Source organism: Mastacembelus armatus, chromosome 16, assembly GCF_900324485.2.
Source record: "Mastacembelus armatus chromosome 16, fMasArm1.2, whole genome shotgun sequence".
Classification (NCBI taxonomy): domain Eukaryota; kingdom Metazoa; phylum Chordata; class Actinopteri; order Synbranchiformes; family Mastacembelidae; genus Mastacembelus; species Mastacembelus armatus.
The window spans coordinates 7,029,982-7,050,674 of NC_046648.1; the positions used below are offsets into that span (position 1 = coordinate 7,029,982).

General features: G+C 39.3%; 1 protein-coding gene across 1 annotated transcript in view; it reads right to left on the reverse strand.

Moving 5' to 3' along the window:
• Positions 1-20,693, reverse strand: part of rspo2 (R-spondin 2) — a 52,468-nt gene that overhangs the window by 25,969 nt on the left and 5,806 nt on the right. Inside the window, exon 3 of the mRNA XM_026293986.1 lies at positions 4,718-4,906. Coding sequence (XP_026149771.1) covers positions 4,718-4,906 — 189 coding nt within the window. The remainder of the gene's footprint in view (positions 1-4,717; positions 4,907-20,693) is intronic.

Consider the following 20,693-nt stretch of genomic DNA (forward strand, 5'->3'; position numbering starts at 1 on the left):
GATATACCTAATCAACCTCCACAGCCAGCCTTAATGAGATGTGACAAAGCAGTGAATTAGCCATGATATTTAAACTGTGCTTCAGCTGTGTTTTACAGCTACTGCATTGGTGTAATGCATCTGGGTTGGTGGCCAGAGTGCATATATGTGTCTATAGCAGTGGGGGGTCCATAATACACCCCAAGGGAGGAAGTTTTGAATGTAGCCTTGCTCTCATGCTGACCCTCTCAACACTTTCTCTCTTGTAGAGCTCCGATAGTCGCCTTTCAGCTCATAATTCTTTCAGCCAGGGAACTCGCTTGTGATACAAAATGACAGAATATGCTTTGGCTTGGGAATGTATGTTAAAACCAAGGTATTATAAAATGTGACTGAGGCGAGAGCAGGAGTGCACCACATTCACACAGATTTGGCCGTACATAAAGCAGCACACTGTGTGACTGTTGCTACAAATCTTCCCTGCAGAGCAGTGGCTTGACATCCACAGACACTGGTGTGGGGCCTCTTCTGGGCACTGATAAGAAACCCTGTGGAAATACTGGAGTTACTGCATATGGTTTATGGCTCATATCAACCCGTCCATTAGCTGCTGAAAGGAGTTCTTGCAAAGCAAAGCACAAGGAACATAATATATGGCTACAGAGGAAGGTATTATGCAACAAAAAGGCATTGCAGTGAAGCAGCTACATCTTGGTAATGGTACACTATGGCTCCTGTGTCTCAGGCCTCTTTGGAATCCAGCTGAAGTGTAGCAGTAAATGGGTTTCCAGTTATGTTGTGCTGCAGAAAATATAGTTCCCATTGTCTTTGGCTGTAATTATGGCTGTCATTTTCTCTGCAGTGAAAGGGAAAACCCCACAGAACAATGAGCCTCAAACTTCTTCCTGTGAGGCACAGTTTCTCAAGAAATGTGTTGGCTAATAGATAATAGATAATAATAATAGATCAGTGTGGTAAAGCTAATTATGGTATATTGGGCTAGTTCTGGTCTTTTAAGGAGTTTTAGAGATACAGCCTTATTCAAAGTGTAAAGTTTATGAGCATAAGCTGAAAATATAATAGCAGAAAAAATGTACCTTACACCTGAATTTACAAATTGTGACACTTCACCCAACATATGGCAGCAAAAATGTTAATAGCAAATATATCACACATTTTAGCTCAGTAATAAACTGATGACGTGTCTAGAGTTCTTCCCTGCCTGCGTTGACAGACTGCTGCCCACCCTTAATGCTGAAAAGTAATCTAAATGCATATGTTTCACAGCACCTTTTTACCTAATCAACAATCTACAATGTGACTTCCATTGCATCAAGTTGAATTATAATGGAAACACAGGAGTGTAAAAAAAGTCTATTCATCCCTCTCTCTCCCGCCTTAGCTCTCCTCATCACATGTGGATCCTGAGCAGCCCTTTCAGAAAAACTGAAAGTGAGGTTTCAGGGAGAGACCCGCTCTGTGTATAAGCCTCCTGCTTGTCTAGTGCTTGTTTTCCTTTACCCAACCAATCCACAAAAATTCTTAAATGAGATAAGATCACACAGACAAACTATGGTGTAATAATAAGCAGCTGCTCCCTAAGTGATTTCAGAGCTCTTGTTTAAAAGCTATTGATAACAAAGATGTAATGCCATGTTCCCGGCCTTTTTGGAAACCAGGAGCACACAGCAGTTCAGTGGAGAACCCCTCACCATCATTTGTTCACTGTTTACTGGACGCCAGTTCCCTGTGGATAGAAGCAAATCACTGCCACAGTAATTTGAACATCAGCAACTGAAAATCAATTTTTGAAACCTAATCATTACTGAATCTGAGTGTCACATACCTATTATTAAAAAGCTCTATTTTAATAAAGTCAAATAAGCTCCTGTAATTCAAGTCATGTCACAAAATGTTCAAATAAGCTTGTTCAAATTCAGGTGCGAAATTTAAGACATTAAATCTGGATCTGATTTAGCAGATAGCAAAGAAAAGTAATCAGGCTTGTGTGCAATAATTCATATGGTACTGTTATGACAATGATTTGCTTCCATACCTGCATCGCCTCACACTTGATGATCACTGATTTGACTATTAGTTTCCAAATTAATAAAATATCCAATCAATTGGACATTTGGTGAAAAACACAACTGAAGCTCTAACAAGAAACTGCATTGATGAGCCACAACTCAAGCAGCAGTCACATCAAACCGGGTCTCAATCTGAGATGTGATGCTACATGACAATACAAAACGTTTTTCTATGAGCCATTTGTACAGGGAAGGATTCAGAATAACTTGCCAAACATCAGGATCAGTTAACATCAAACTTCACCCAGCATATGGATACAAATGTAGCGGTTTGGATAATAGGGTTAAAATGAAAAACAAAAGTATTTTTACCAAAAAAAACTCATCTCTCTTTTTCAATTATTTAAATAAAGAGGGTGAAACAACAGGGAGCAGCATTACCTTTAATGTGGGAATATTAGTGTTTCATTTAGGGGCTTTCAGTTGATACTAGCAGTTTGCCAAATAAGTCATTCACTGGTTAAATCTGCAGACAAGAATTAACTGCGAAACTGACGTGATTTCATCAGCCTAAGAGACAAAGAGCTGCTGCTACAAAGAAAAGCATCTCATCTCATGCAATCTCATAAACATTTACTAAAACTGAATTCTGACACTTGTATCGATGCTGTTTTGACAACTAAATAACTCCCGAACTGCCACATCACCTCACATGTTCTGTCTTCAACATATGAAGAAATAGAAAACCAGAATGATAGTTTAACAGCCAGTGAACAGCTTGGAGGTTTTTTTTTTTTTTACTAACTATCGACAGTGAGCACAGTGGTAGCCTTGGTGGCTGCACACAGTACTTGAAGTACTCACAGTAAAACAAAGCCTCAGACCCCAAACTCAGAACTAAATCAGACGATTCCTTAATATAGGTTAACACGTGACTAACATCACCAAGACAGCTAGCAGAACATAATATGGCATCAGCGACAGGTGCATTTTACTTGTTAGACACTAACTACATTGTTACACTTGCTCCACACTAATACACACTAGACCAGGCTGTCAGCTGAACACACAAAGGGGAAACTGATATAATGCCTGGTAAGAAAGCAGAAAATCAATCTCCAAAATTACAAAAGCGTGTTAGTAGAAAATAGCCTTTTTGTTGACTGCATCTTTCAGTGCTATTCACAAAGATGTCATCACTGTAACATGTTATTCATTAATGCATTACCAGCCAACACTGATGGTGAACTACAGACCAGGTAAATAATGTGCTTTGATGTGACACTGACAGGTTTCTGGATACTGAGGGTCTGACTCTAAAACTCACTGCCACCCACCAAAAAATGTAGCTGGTGCACCTTTAATGTGTTTTTCATTGTTCCAATCAAATAGAGCCAGTGCATGTGTTTGCATCAAGGTCAGCAATGATTGGGTAAACACAATGTAGTTTTTCTTTTTGTCTTGTTACATGTTAGTATTATAAGACCTAAGGGTCTGGTCAACCTCCTCTGAGGCTTTATTTTAATGCATCTGTCAGGAGTTTGGCTCAGGGAACCGAATGGGTTCAAGTTCCTCTCTGTTTTTATATGAAACACTCAGCCAACACCTCGGGCTCTGCATAAACCTATAAAGGCACTCTCACTCTCTCTTTTCTCTCTCTCTCTCTCTTGCATAGCATACTCCATGTTCCAAAAACATTATGATTGGGATGCTAAATGAAGAGGAATGGGAGATATTTCATTAATTGGATTTTAGAGTTATTCTTCAACAAGAATCATGAGAGCATTTCAATTTTTACACTAATATTGTTTGCCATGTTTTTTAAACAGTAAAACATAATTCAGAGGGTGTCAGACCAACGGTGTGGTCTGTGTCAAGTTCTGAAACCAAAATAATATTTGCCACAAACAGTATAGTGAATAGTAATAGAAGTCAGAGTAGAGTAGAGTACAGTAGAGTAGTTTTTGTAACAGGATGCCAAAATTTTCATCTTTTTTGCTTCCTCAAAGCAAAAAACTCGAAGCCAAATACTTTGCAGCTCTTAAAATGTTTTCCCCTGTCTAAGTTCAAAAACTGTACAGTTGTTGGTGGAGTATCTGGACACTTCAGCTCTGACTGGATTTCTGTTCAAAGTCAAAAATTACTCTGATTGCCAAAAAATTACACTGTCTGGTGAAAGTCTCAATCCACAAGCCCCTGTAGACAATCAACAAAAGAAGTTAGTTTTTATGCCCTAATGCTAATATATAATCAACTCTGTACTTCAAATGATATTGAATGACACAGCCAAAAGGGTGGGTTTTTGAATGTTGCTCTTAATGTGATGATATGAGTCTCTTGAGTAGGCCTGGTTGAGTCTTCACCTCTGTTGCTTTTGCACTAAAGATTTAATGCCTTTAAACATCCTCATGCCTATATGATGTTTAGTTGTATGAGAGGTAAAGGGAAATGAGAAACAGCATGCATCCTAGCCAGAGTTCACTGTTAAATCCTGAGGGAGACACTGCAAAGAAGAGGTTTCCCTATTTATATCCACCTGTGTGAACAGATGAGCTGATGAAATTGTAAGGTATGTGTGTCTACTCTGACAATAAATCATGTGTTGTGGGAAAAGGAAAAGTGGAGGGCGTTTGCATATGCATCTGGGGAAGATGGGGTGGTAGGGGTGTTGGGAAAAGTTGGGTGGATTCAAACCAAACAGAACTTACTGGAGCACATGTTGACTTCAGGGCTGCGCATCCCATAGTATCCGGCTGGACAGTCATGAAGACACTCCCCATACTGCCTCATCCTTTCTCTTCTCAGAAAGAGGAAGAGTTTGGGTTGGCAGTTTACACAGCCGTTGTCCCTGGAACACACTGAGCAGCCTTTACAGATGGGGTACGCTCCATAGCTAGCTGCAGGAAAAAACAGAGCAAAGGAGATACATTTTTGTATAATTGTATAAATGTCAATATACTTCATTGAAAGCACTTGTTTGATAATGAAAAAAACTGCTTCTGTCACTATCTTTGAGGAAAGACTGTGCAGTCCTGAAGCTTTCTCCCCTCAGATGTGGTTACATGACATCGCTTAACCTTATTCATTTTGTGGACACCCAAGCCTTAAGACTGAATATTAACAAAACAAACAACTTGCCCTCTCATTACAGTGTACAAGACATCTAGCTTTGACATTTAGCTAAAGGTCTTTACAATGGCAGAAATATTTTGCACTGTCACTGCACTGCAGTGTTTTCCTATAAAGTGAGCAACCCCAAACTTCATGGCATTGCACAACCTTATTGTACACCTCACCACTGTGTTGAATATTCAGGTCTTTTTAACACTCACTCAACAATACAACTGAACTTTCAGTGAGCAGCTACTGAGAGAAGCATTGTCTGTGATGAACATGGAACTGAGCTCTGATCATGGAAAGCCTGAGAGAATGTCAAAAATTTAAATGTGGGTCAGTTCTGCTATGAGTTTTTGCTACAGCTGCACTGAAATATGCATTTAGCATCATGGTCAGAAAGGCTACTTATGCTGTAGACACTCCTCATAATAAAAAAGCAAAAATCTTTGACACATCATCTGTGGATGACCCTGACTTCACCTGATGACAAGAATATGCTGAACTTGAGATGACAGACTTAACTGTGGGAGGGCTGACCAACAGGATATGACCCAAGCACAAGAATAAAACTGAAACAACAGTAATAGATATATCAGCAGGATATTGTCTAATTTTCAGTAAACATGTCCAATTCACCAATTTGTCATTCATGCAAACTCTATTTACCCTCTCAACGTTCAAATGCTGATTGGTTATGAATGTGAATATTGTATTAATTGTGGTCAGAGCTGGCCTCCTGAACAATTGCGTTGAGACAGTGATGAAAGCCCCCAAAACCACAGTGGCTCTGGCCTCAGCTCTAGTTGCCTGAGAAAGACAAAGGAGCCAGTAAAAAGACTATCCATTCCACAATAAGTGACTTTCAGTGTAAACTCTTCTAGCATCCCGTTTACAGGAAAATGTCCTTGGGCAAATCTCTCTAAACGAGAGACACTTCAGTCGATCTAAGCCAAATCTTAAATATCACAAGCAGGGACCGGGTAATGGCACCATTCAAACTGAGGGACCTACCACAATGCTTAATAAAACACTGTGCAGCTGACTGGACAAACCCTAAGAGACAGAGCAGAGCACCCTGTCTTACTGGACGTGGATCTGGATATTAGATTTCCCTGAGCAGAGTCACTCAGACGAAAGTGAGCGCTAAGTAGGCCCAGCGCAAGCATCAGTTTGTAATCGTGGAAATCAGTCAGTGGATGTCAGTGGCTGCCTTGGAGTCATCTTTCTTCATTTATTTTGCTGGAGCATGGGGAGACAGGCTTCAAAGAAGTATTCTCTGCCAAACGACACTCATTCTGCTGAAACCAGGGTAGGTGGAAGTAAGATTAAGTGCTAATCAGAATCTGTCTCTGATGGTCTTTAGGGACTGGGTTTACAGCGACACCCCATCGATCACAGCAGCCCCAAGATGTGTGTTCCAAGCTTATTCATCACACAGACTGGTGATTGTTCATCTCTAGTGGACACTTGCTCAGTAAGACATGAAAGAGAAATAAAAGCCACAAATTATGACTAACTTTGGCTATTCCAGTTCTCAGATGGAAACTTGTGTCTTGTGTCAATCCAGGGTCTAAAATGTAATTTTTTTTATTTCACTTGTGCCAGTGTAGCTTGTCTCTCAATTCAGTACAGCATCTCCAGAAGTTAGCTGACCCTGCTTGGTGAGTACAGGTACTACTAATCAAGCTTACACCTGGAAAGTTTATTTCTCCAGCCAGTTTTAAGCAGAATACAAACTATATAACTATAACTATGTAGATAAATATTAACAGTGTGCTAACAACACTATCCTAACAATAACAGAAGAGTAAAATTTAGGCATGTGCTCATGTTTGATCCCTGGTCGATCAATCAGCAGAGAAATTGCAGTCACTGAAAAGTGTCTTTATGAATCTGCCTCAAAAATCCTGCTCAGTCTTTGATGTTCAACTTTTGTTTTGCTAGTTGCTAATCTCACGACACACATTGATTGAGGATAACGTAATCATACGCCATTTGACTGCAGCAGATCCCACATCCTGAAATCAGCGTACGACTGGAAGAAAAGAAGAGGAAGGAAAGGCTGTGTATGGTGGACAGAAACTCTTTTGGTGCTGATCTTGGGAGATTAGTTTGCGTATGTGTCTGTGGAAAGGTTTGAGGGTTCAGGCCACAGGTATGTCAGGAAAGAGGCCACAACTCACAGTGTCTGGAGGAGATCTATCCAACTCACTACCGTCATAGTGTTTTGTGCACTTCTAACTGCCAGGACCTTTCAGCCATTCTTAAAGAAAACACTCATTTGTATGAATGTAATTTTTAAGACTAGAAGAACTATGAGAGTAGGTTCTTTATAGCAGGAAAACCAAAATGCTAGAAAAAAAGTATTTGGAAAAGACTTGGGAGTATAATCTTTACTTCAGTGTACTTTATTGCCATGAAAATTTCAAGGGCTTGCCAAATCATGTAGCAGCTATTACAAAGGGGTAAAAAAACAAAGGGAAATGGGTGCAGTGTTAGTTCTGAAGTCTCTATAGATCATTGTATCTTAACCTAATTTGGCACCAACGTAAAGCATTAGCGTGCTGGGGGCTGTGTTCTAGATGTGGTTTTTGTTTTGTATATTGTGTCTTTCTCCGGTTCTCAGACAGAAGATACATTCAAATGCAGACTATCCAAACACTAACCATGTTTTGACACATGTTCGTCTGCCCTCTAATGCTTCTTCTTTCTCCACAAATGATGTAATGCCTCCGCTCTTCTAGTGTTTCTACAGTCGGTCATATTGAAACCGAGGTGATCCAGGCATATAGAAAAGCCACACAGAAAGTGTTCATTGTGATATGGATAGCAGGTTTAGGAGAGGACAGTAAATCCCATTCAAAGTGCTGCTCTCCACACACACGTAAACCAAAGACATTTACAGTCTCAGCCACAGAACACATGTTGCTTAAAAAAACAAATCTGCAGCTCCCACTTCTGACATCTAAGTGAAGATTTCTCTGAGCCTCAAATATTGTTTTTACAAAAGTCAGGATCCATATGATCATGTCAGTGAATGTCACATTACTCTCATTTGTAAGGAACTTTTTTACACACAGGCTACAACTACAAGGCAGAAGGCTTGTACAAAGCAGCTGCTCTTGTATGGGAACCATATGAAGAAGCCTTCCCGTATCGTCTACCCTGCTCATCAACAATATGTTGTTGACAGCCAAACTGATCAGCCTGCTTGTGTTGCAAATAGAGAAAAATACATTTGGAAATGGAGGACGAGGAAATCTGTTTCATTTATTTATATTTATATTCACTATTTATATATACTGTCTCTGCACAAATATCAAGTTACATCCAGCAGAGCGTTAGCTTTGTCAGCTAGATACAATAGGCTCTATACAGTTTCTTTGTATAGACTCATCCATTTACTTTTTACTATCCATTATCTAGCAAGCCATGCACTTGTCTAGCAAATATAAACTAGCTAATAGGATTTGTGCAACATGGATTAGCTATGTTACTACTATGGACTACAACTAACTATGGGGAAAGTTAGTTGATTATTAACCCTTAGAAGTCTAGGCCTAGTGGAATGTCATGTGACAGTAGACCCCTAAGGGTTAATTAATCAAACTAACACTTCTCAAGAACAGTTTGCCAGCATTAATCATTTGGAAAAAGTGTCACTCATACACTCAACTTGAAATAGGAAAACACATGTTAACCTGTGTCCTGACTGGGGTCAAGACAGAGCCAGACTACTATGCCGATATTGTAAGGTGTGATATGACAAGTGAGGATAAAAGAGATGGGCTCTTAATTAGAAATTATAAATTCTACAGCACACATGCTTTTTTATTTCATTTTAATCCTTTTCAGAAAACAAAAATGTGGAGGGTCAAATGCCTACAAACCCCCACTGCACCCACCCTTGGTTTCGACCTGCGCCCCAGTTTGCGTGCTAACTGGCATTTAGTTCCAGCTACAAATACACAGTACAGTAGGCCTCCTTCACCAAATGTCCTATAAGTCAATATCCCTGCAGATATTGACTTATAAGTACCTACTATTTTTTACCTAGTTTTCTTCCTGTATTTCTTCACAGCATGGAAAACAGCAGCATGTATGTGAGGCAGCACTTCCATTCTGCAGCCATAGGCCTGCTGGGAGGTTTGCTCAGAATTCATCTCAAAAGCAATTAGGGCTGTAGTGGGATCCAGCAGAAACCCAAACTCTGTTTCAGGTATGTTTTTATGAGTCCAAAGCAAGCATGACAGACTGCGCTGAGGGCTGCCAAAAATCTCTGCAAATACAGGCCGGCTAACTTCCTGCCTCCTATTCACCTACTGTTACCCATGAAATCATTCACATTGACCCATACCAACTTTCTGCAACCCGAAACCCTAACAAGGCAATTTTCACATAATTTCTTTTGTTTCTTTTCTTTTTTGTGTGTGTGTCTGTGTTTCTTTTAGAGCCCAAACTAAACATTGAGAATAAGAAGACATTCTTCGAAAATTTAATTAAGAAAAGAAAAAGCACTGTAGATAGTTAGATGTAATATAATGTGAACACATATGTAGCCATCAGATCAGGTGGACAGCACAAACTGTATCCAGTTTTGATAGAAGTTTTGTAGAATTTCCTTTTTATTCCATGTTTTATGGGCAAACTGGAGATGACACATTGCCATAACATTCATACTTTGTGTTGTGTCGTATGTAAAAAACCTTTTCTAACAGGTAGTTAAATATGGCTTTCTTTGCACTTGGATCACAGAGCTGTCCACTGAGCAACTTCAATAACTAGAGAATTTATTTTTCAATGCCACACCCCATCAAGCCATCACTTCTCTAACATCACTGCTCTTAGGATTATTTACTTTTATCTTCTGTAAAAACCCAAACAGAATGCAGTGGGTCACTCATAGTTAGACATAAACTGAAATGAACTCACGTTAGTAGTTGATAATAATTATTGTCTGGTTGTTTTGATTTGACCCTATATCTTTTTAACACCACACTGGAAGAAAAATGATAGGACACCATACAAGCATGTGTTTCTTAATTAACTAGTGGAGTTATGTGGTAGTGCAGCAGACTGTATCAGTATTACACTGCAATTCCAAATGCAGCAGATGGAAGTCAAGAGTTTACATTAAAACACAACTGTTTCTATTCTCACAGTTCTCCTCCATTTGTCTGTGGATCTGTGGTATGTAAATCTAATAATACAGACTGTGAATGCAGCTAACCACCAGCCGCACTGTCTATTGTTTGTAAATGGCACTTACAATACAGCCCATATCATCAGGTAACATGAAGAAAAGGTTGTTCACTTTATCCACTATGGCTGTACTAACTATAAATGTCATATGGTGAAGAGGCAGTGACGGCAAACCTCAGGTTTTGGAGTTACATAGCAGCAACAGGTCAAGAAGATTTGTGCTCTCATGTGGAAAGCATCACATTCACCAACAGAATTATACGCTTCCCTCGTGGCACAGAGACAATTATTGTTTATTGTCCTCCTCCCTTGTCCCCCTAAATGATGGTATAAGCTTACTACTGCCCCACTTTAGAGGAAAAAGAGAAAGCTTGGGAGAGAGAACAGGCAGTGCAGCGTTGCAACAGCCACTTTCTAGCTCACTTTTCAAACTGGCCAACTATCCAGACTCTGTAGCTGTGACAGGCTGGATAGCCACTGAGCCAACAGTCTCAACCCTCACACCCAGAGTTCACCAGCTATTGTAACATCTCAAAATTGTTCAAGCTTGTTAAAACCTGGTACATGGAAAATGACATCAAGTCACCTGCTTTCCAAGCCTGCAACTTTATTTGTCATAGATCTGTAATTCTCACTTAGCTCAAAAATTGTGGAGAAAAATCAGAAGAGGTAAGAAGGGGCATATGCTCCTGTGTGCTGAGGGCACGTTGCAATTTAGCAGAAAATATGTTGGACTTGCCTCCAACGCTTTGCCAGCTGGAAATAGTCAGGCTTCAGGATCGTCACCCCCCCCCCACCAGTTTACTTTAACCAATCATACTGTAAGCACATGTTTATAATTTAGGACAGTCCTGCTGCTTATAATGATTTTGCAGCATGAGACTGAGCCAACACATTTGCTGTCAGACATATTAGCTCAGCCAAAGTGTTCCTGTGACACAGATCCACAGAGTGCGGCAACAGCGTGGAGATTTGAACCCTCACTTGAAAGAGTGGTGCTTTATGTAGTGGTGAATGGGTAAAACAGGCAACTGCAAAATGAGTGGAGAATTAAAAGCTGCTCTTTTTAGTGTACAATAAAACAGAAGCTCGAGGTAATTTGCTTTGTTGTGATGCAACAGGTCTAGCCACAGTCACATATAGGTGAGAAAGCTACAGTTGACTCACTGGATGACCAGATGACCAGTTTGTCATTCACAGTCATTATTTTTCTGTCTAAAGGTCCAATGGAAAGATCTGGACTCAGTTCTCTGGTTAAAAAATTATAACATAAAATTATGAATTATCAGTTTCAGACTTTTTTGTGCAGCTATAAACTAAAAAGCTATAATGTGTTAATTAGTGAGCTTTAAAGGTGCTGGTAGGTAGATTATGTCACCAGTTTGAATAGTTTTCCTGCTGTTTTTTAATCCTATGCTCTGCTAAAGATCTTCTGGCTCCATTTACATATAGATGTGAGAGTGGTGCTAATTAACTTTTTTGCAAGAAGGTAGGCTACATAAGTCCATCCATCCATCTATTACCTATACCTGCTTATTCCTATTTAGGGGGTCACAGGGATCTGCTGGAGCCTATCTCAGCTCTCTTTGGGTGAAAGGCAGGGGTACACCCTGGACAGGTCACCAGTCCATCACAGAGGATATACTGTATAAATACATTTTAAAAAAAAGGTCAAGCTTTGTAACATTTGCCAAACAGTGGCCAAGACTGATAATCCCAAGATTATGTTAAATGTTAAATTACTGTTCAGATAAAATGTGACGCTTCTGTAACAGTGGCATAGGTGCACAAATGTCAGAAAACTGAATCAGTGTTTGTGAGTTAGACAGTAATATTTAGCCAAGGTTATGCCAGATCAAATAAAGCTGTAGCACCAAACGATTGGAGTGTATTGAACAGAGCAATGTTGTGCTTTATTGCTGCTAAATTGAACTTCTCATTTGAAAAATATTTAACATTAATGTTTAACATATGATGCGTAAAACATTTATACATTTTGTGAAATTGTCAAATAGCAACATTATCAGTCACTTTGGAAACAATCTCTGTTTTTGTAAAGTGCCTTGAGATGATTGTATTGTGATTTGGCGCTATACAAATAAAACTGAATTGAATTGATCTGTCCAGCTGACCTTATCATGGCTCTCACCTGTGTACTTTTACCATGTGACCCGCAGTTTAGTTCACTTCCTTATTAATATGTTTATGATGAACTATGACTTAAATCCATGTCCTGGGTCGGATTCCACATCTGGATCCCCTGATGTGAAAAAGACCTCATAAATGCTGTCTGAGGGAAATTAGAAATAAAAGGTGACCTAGCTGACCTAATGGGCTGCACTCTCTATACACACTAATGGACATTTAAACACATGCCCATAACAGACATGGCCATCATGGAAAGCTCTAGGGTCACATAAGACAAAAAAAAAAAAAAAAAAAAAAGGGATGTTCCTTGATGTGGTGGTCAAGTAACAGCACTGCCTCTTCACAGTGGCTTGAGGTCCCATAAAATGTTTTACAATTCAGCCAGCCTTGAAAACAACAAAATATCTGTCACCAGTGTCAGTATTATTTAGACAATGCACTAAAACAATGCAAACATTTAATTAGATTCAACTTTAGTTCCAGTGCAGGGAAAATCCAGCATAAAACGGTTTTAATAGTTAACACAGCTGTTAGTGACGCTGCATTTAGAGGTTTATATATATGTACACTACCAGTCAAAAGTTTGGATACACTTTACCATTGAATTGAATGAATGAGAAGGTCTGTCCAAACATTTGACTGTTACTGTGTTTCTGGTGTTTTATAATATATACTGCACTTAGGGGACAGTATTTTAAAAATAGTATTAATTGCAGCACTTGATCACCATATAATACATGAAACATCCAGAAATAAGTGGGATTTTCATCTCCCTCTAAACAGACAAGAAGACCAAAGTATGTTCTGTCTTCACTTCATTTTTTTCTATTTAAAATCGAGCTGCCACTTCCTGCTGAGTGGCGCAGGCCATCACTCAGCATCTGCCTTTGATTTTCTTTATATGACATGGTTGGTCATCACAGGTGTAAAAGGACTTCATGAGACTCAGGAATGGAGGCCCTGCAGGAGCTAATCAATGACTCATGAGGATGGAGTTTATCACTCTCTAGGCAAGCAGTAGAAGATGAGCATGTGGTTCATGTTTCTTGCTTTTCTTCACTCTCCCATCTTTATCCACTGTTTCAAAGAATTGTGTTTGGTTTTGGTATAATGCCCCAGTAATTTTCTACTCATCTCTATTGGTTCTCAGTAACTCACACTGAATGCTTTGCCCTTGGCATTATGATCTGTGGTCATTAGACATTTTTTAAAAGCAGTTGAAGACCTTGGTATTTCTTTAATTTATTAGTGTCTGTTTGTTTTGCCCTGTATTATGCTTTTGTTTTGTAAAGTGCTCTGTGAAGTCTGTTCTTGAGAAGCTCTACATGAATACATTTTACTTTACTTTCATTGTTGTTCCACTAATACATGACCTAAGAGCTCTACTTTTTCAAACTTGGCTGGTCCTAAGCACCATGGGAACTACTGGTCATTTTAGCCCTTAGACTTTAAAGATTTATTGACTAGACACTGACTCTCTCTGAGATACATTTATAGGATTTTTGATCTCACTTCTGAAACTGTATGTTAAATTGTATATGTTTAAGTTGTGACAGTTGAGAGATGATGCAAAAGGAAATTAGATGGAATTCAAAAATACATCAAGGGAAATTGAATGGAATAATAACAGGTCTTGTGAGAATATCAAAAGAAAGAAGTTTGATTATTTGGCGAATACTTTGAACCTTCAGTGTTTGGCTGCTATGGGTTTAGGTTTGTTTCTAACATTGAGACGTATTTAGATGTCAAGTTTTTTTTTGTTTATTTTGTTTTAAACTGCATAACTGCGTAAAAATTGGCATAAAACAATTCAATGTAAAAGGAAGGACATATAAACATACAATGGTGACAGTGTTAATGGTGCTCAGAAGCATTTTACTTTTCAGAAGATTTCAAAGAAAACAGGATCTAAATGGCAAGACAATCACCAATCAAACTATAGATGAATCACTACACAAGTAGTGTGGGCTAAAAAATATGCCCTCAAAGAAGAGGTAAACTTTGAAAATTAAAATTTTTCAATATTTAGACTCCTTCAAACCCACTCAAGCTGTGAGAGAAATGTGTTTTCCCCTCAGATGAGAAAGAAGAAAAGGGAAAGGAAAAACAGGTGGGTGGAGAAAAAGGTGGAGTGGCTCCAATTAGCCCATATGTTGGTAATTCATCACACATAAACCTCACACCTAATTTTCACACCTGTAGCTCAATGTGCTGGAAGTCTAGTAATTCACTCACTCACTCACTCACACCTACACGCACACACATGCTGCTGAGTGGATCGTGGCCGTGGGGTTCCCTCAGTGCGAGATGAAGAGAGAAGACATCACAGGGAAAGATCAGTGAAGTCAGTCAGCATGCTTGGCATATTTTCACCCCATGTAGCATCGCGCCTACTCTCCAAGCCTAACCTGTATTCATTCTCCCTTCCCCATTTATCATCACCTTGACTAAAGTCATTCCGACTCATTCCCAGCTCACACGTGAAAAACAAAAGAGTTGGCTGTGGGTGTTTCATACTTGCCAGAACATATCTGCAGATGCAGATGGGGGATACTCAACTATAAAAACAGACGAAAAAGACGTAAACGAAAAAAAAAAACAAAACATGAAATGCTCATTTGAGTTCTGTTATTTTCTATCAGTGACAATAATGTAAGATAAACAATCTTTCAAATTCCTAGTAATAATCAGTGGCATGAAATGAAATGGACTGAAGCATCAACGCTACGAAGCTACAAACTAAAACAGTTTGGGGGCCACTTGTTCGGTTTTCCCAGAGCATTCAACAGCATCTTACAGCTCTATCAGTGGACGGGGTTTCCTACTAATAACTAACTGCTACTTCACTACTATGAAAGCTCATTTGCTCATGACCATTAGATGTGGTTGAAATGGCAGGGGAAAACTAACATAGCCAACACAATCATAAATAATTAATTACCCATTATTGTTGGCAATCGTTGAAGATATGATCTTTTTTTAGGAATCCCCATTAAGAAAACATAGTAATACCACAGTTACCACATGACACTCCATTACAAAAATCCTACTTGAAACATTTTCTTAAAATACAAATACAAACGCTGGATGAGTATTGATGATGCAGCAAAACTGCAGCTTTAAGAATTTCATAATTATAAATAATTTTATTAGAATAATAGAACTAACACAATACTGTATATGCTGCGTTTTAATGGGTTAGCTAGTCAAAGTGGACCTGGATATAAAGTGACTGCGACTATTAATTTTGTGTATTAAAAAGTATATTTTTTCTCAAATGTGGTGCAGAAAAAGTAACAAAAACCTGAAACTATTCAAGGTTAGTACTTATTAATGTACTTAGTTACAGTCCACCACTAATAAACAGTAGATGCTCCTGCATTTGCAATTTAATGAGTCTTAAGGGGTGAAGTTTTAAGTTTCACATAGAAAAAAATATTAGAACCCAGTGTTTAGCAGGAGCAAAGGAATGCTACCTCAATAAAGTCAAATGTCATTAACAAAAAATAGTGGAATGAAGGCAACATGCTGTTTGACTGACAAGTGACGTCTGAGAATTGCAAAGTGCTCTTAAAGCACAAAAGACAAAACAGTAAAAAAGGAAAACAAAGCCTTGATACCAAAAAGGCTACAGCCATCTCCCTCAATACTGATCTCAGGGAGCAAGACGTGAACGACAGCTACGAAGGTCTACCTCATTAACCCTTTAACAAGACACAACCTCACACCTCTCCTCACCCGCAGAGGCCAACAGAGATCTAAGGTGACTACCAGGGTCAAAAGTGGAGTGCACTGCAGGGGTCAGATGGCACAGACCTGGTTTCACTTTCACATATGCTGCCTGCCATAAAAGACTCCTAAACATCAAAACCTTGTTACGCTGTTTTTGTCTTTACAAAACTGGACTAGATCAAATATCTACATTCTCTCTTTCATTTCAGTCAAAATAGGACAACCATGTTATTTTCTCAGCTAAGTGACAGCTGTTACCTACTAAAGAAATGACTGCACCAGTATTTAATCACTGTGGTGGTAGGAGGGTTAAACATTAGAATAACGTTTCAAATTTTGTACAGAAGCTTTCAACAGCCAATATCTTTTCCCATTTGTGTTTTTGATCAATAACTTGTAGCTTATCCGTAAGTACAGCCACACACACAAACACACACACATACATAAAAGACAGAAGTTCAGCTGAGGTGCTGCACAAGCCTGTGATCCACAGTTGGTTTAGACAGGCATACTGTATCCAGATGAAAGCAGCCACCTCCTCTTCTAGCAGGTGTCTGGGTCACATCTGGCCTTATGTTCTCACACAACCACAGAGCTGCACCTGAATGGTTGGCACTGCCCAGGCTTCTTAACAGAAACCAGCTTGTCTTGGCTCTAAAATGCCATGCTCAGCCCTCAGTAGTACACATTTTTTCTACAGGGCCCTTTGAAGGAAATTTAGAATAAATACGACCATAAAGTATGACAGATGAGTGTGCTCCATAAGGTACATGTAAGGTAAAAAGAATAATAATAACTGTGGTGCAAAGTTAATTTCCTTTCTATAAAAGTACTATGTGTGCTCTGAGTGTGGAAATATAATCTGTTGCCACTAAAAGTAAGCTTTGGTATGCAGGTGAGTTAAACCTAACAAAGGTGTTAGATGTTGCAATAAAAGGAACTTTTGGAGACTTGGATCCAAAAGCTCTGGGTGGCATGAAGTCTATTATTTCATGGAAGCAACACGGTCAGATGCATGGAGCTGTACCTGTCTTGTGCTTACACGCTCCAGTGTTTACTGCTACAAATGAGCAGCAAATTGGGCTGTCATGTATTGGCTGCTGTTACAATGCAGGATGTGCCAGAGAGCTATGCAATGACCCAGACACAGGGGTTGTCTCTTCTCTAACAGTCGGAAAAAAGTACCTACATGTATTGTCTTTTTTTTCCAAAACTAACCTTTAACCTCATAAATAAGCTCTTATGAAAACTCATATGCATATGCATTCTCATGTTCACCGATGATGATAACCAGCCCTGCACTGACCATTACACTCTACTAATACCTATTACTACAAGGCAGTACCATCTCTAAAGCCATTAGCTGGTAAACATGTAAGATACCTATTAGTCATGGCTCCTGCTAGAGACAGTTGTTTACACAGCGAAGGCTGTTGCTTCTGAGATTTGGCTCCAGTACAAAAAAAATAATATCCAGTTAAGGAGAAGTCAGCCAAGATGTAATACAAGTGCATAACTAGAGGGGGAAAAAAGTGAAGGAATGTGAAAAATGTTAATGTACTTCTTTTGCTTTTGTATTTTTCTTCCTAGAATTTTGTCTCTACCATAGTCTTGTTTCATTGTCTAGATCCTAAAATAAGATTACTGAAAAACTCTCATGGAGAAAGAAAAGTCAAAAGCAATCACCACAATCTCTGTGCATAAAAATGTGCTGCATTAAAATCACAACCCAGCTTACAAATTTGCCCTGCAATCCGACTGCTATTTACAGTGTGTGTCCATGCAAGCGTCCTCTGCCTGTGTGTCATGCAACCAGAGTGAAGACAAACAACAACAAAGACCACAACTACACTACAACTGTATGGCTCTGTAATACATTACAGTGAACAGGGATGAGCCCGTCTAGGTAAAGATCAGGCCTAGTAGTAAAGACCTGTCATGGCTTTTACTTATATGAGTAGAACTGAGAGGTGGTAAAAGATCTATGACCTGGAAGGAGTGAAAACACTGTGATTCTAACCCATCATACTAATGATTTTTGAACTTTTGAACTCCTGAACTTTTTTTCATACATAGTATTTATTGTAAATGCTTTGACATTGCAGCCTGAATATTTATTGGTGAAAATTTCATTGAGACAAATTAAACAAACATAAAAATGTTTTGGTAAGGGAATCCTTGATTAAAATTGTTTTCATGCTCATCAGACTATTCACTGCACCTGCATTTGTTGATTCATTGCTTCCTTATTCAGGTTTTTCCATGGCTCTGTTACACCACTGTAGGCTAATTCCATTTATGCAACTCGCTGCAACAACCATGAAAGCAAACTGTAAGCTGTAATTGGCTTGACAAGATGTTGGATCTGCCCACAAAAGGCTGATTGTGAGAGGAGTCTGCAAAAACACTACTCAGTCTGGGAGTAGTCAGTGTGAAAAATTCAACTTTCTTTGGTAGGATTTGTTAAAAACTTACATCACCAGAACAAATCTTAAAAGATTAAAGGAAGCCCTATCTTTTAAGGTTAGCAAATGTATTGTTGGATTTAGTCTCTGTATTGGATTTGAAAAAAATTGCAAAAACATCAGAAAATCACCAGCCTTTTCCTTTAAGACCAATCAATATTTTAACAATGGATCAAATAACTGAAATATAATAAGGATCACTTCTAGTGCAGTTCCCCTCAGCTCTACTGCTACTTTTTAGCATCTTTCATTGATTATTTTGGTTTTACATCCTGAAAATACTAGTGACAATTATTACTGTGTGAGTTTGAATAGGAGAGACAATACAGTCTGCTGCTTCAGGCAAAATAGTGTAGCTTCCATGACATAACCGATCTATATTGTTTCTGTTTTGCTCTGATAACACCGCACTTCTTCTCTCTCTCTCTTCCCTTTTCTCCACAGAGGGAGTAAGAGAGACAGTGAGACCAGCATCAAGGCCCAGTAATGACTCCCAGCCTGGTTCCTGATTAAAAACACACCGGGTGCTTCTGCACTCCGCAGGCAGCCATGTGGCCTTCCTCTCCTCACACCACAGCTCCATGACCAAGAAAACCCACTGTAGTATTCAGACTCCTTGCCCAGACTAGTCTGAGCATAATACCACAGGCAAGTCTTCATTTAGTCTAAGGGTGCCTTACCCCCACCTCAGTCAAAACTATATAGAAGCCTTAACACAGTGCTGCTTAAGGTCCCCCAGCTTGGATATATCACAGGTGCTGCTAAAGCAACCTGTCATGTATTTGCACATCATTTAAAATGTGCTGGGTTTACCTTTTACACAATCTCATGATTATATTAGCAACAAGTGCTACTGTTTCATCGAGCATTCAAGTACTCAAGCATCTCAGTGCTACAGATTTGCTATAATTGCACAGAAGGACACAGAGCATTAGACAGTCAGTAGGCGACAGAGGGGGCTGCAGCACCTATACCTTTACCTCTTCACATTCATGCTTGGGCGGCCAAATTACAGGCGAGCTCTACAGAGAGATACTTTATTGCATCTGACCAACTCACTTCCTCTCCATACCAAAAGCATTGCATGCTGAGCTTTATTTTGATGTGGCATGTAAGCATAATTAGTGGTCCCATAAAAGCAGAAAGAGGGGAAGAAAGGACTCCTGTCCATCTGTCAAGTGTTAAGAGGTGGGCATGGGGGTAGTGATCTGAGCCCCATGCCTCCCGTGTTGTTAGAGCAGCAGCCATTCGAAGAGGCACTGGTACAAACAGCCCTTAGTGCCAAACTAGAGTCAAAGTGTGTGTGTGCGTGTGTGTGTGTGTGTGTGTGCACGCGTGTGTGTGTGTGTATTTGTTCTTGCACGTCAGTGTATTTTCTCAAGGGGCCTCCTTGAGTTTCATATTTCCAGGCTTTGCAGATCAATGCAAAGTAGGTACTAGTCAGCAAGCACAGAGAGGACCACACTGACATAGCAAACGAGAGCAGATACAGGCTGTGACTTTTTCTAGGAACATTAGACTTTAAGGTTCCTTTCGAAGGCTCTCAGATCGCTCAGTGTGTGCAACATCTGCTCACATTTAGGGCAGGTGAAAATCTATTTCACAGCCTGTCAGACAGCCCGTTACTATGTTAGTAAACTGACCTTATAATAAATTGATTCAACATTTTGGGAAATGTTTTGAATTAGATGAGAAGCTAAGCACCACTCTCATCCAGTTAGCTTAGCTTAGCTCTGGAGGTAACAGAATCCACCTACCAGCACCTGTAACACATCACAAAGCAGCACATTATATCAGCTGGTGCACAGCTCTTTATTTCCCAGAAGGTCAAACTATTTGTCTGAACATGTTTTAGTAGTAGCTGGTAAATGAATCTATTTAAGCTTGATTTAGATGCTTTATGTTGTATACAAAAATTTTTAACAGTTTCCATAAACACATTTGGGGAAAAACACAAGAGATGCCTATTGAATCCCTGTCAGTACCTAAACACTGTTTCATTCAATTCTTTTAGAGGTGC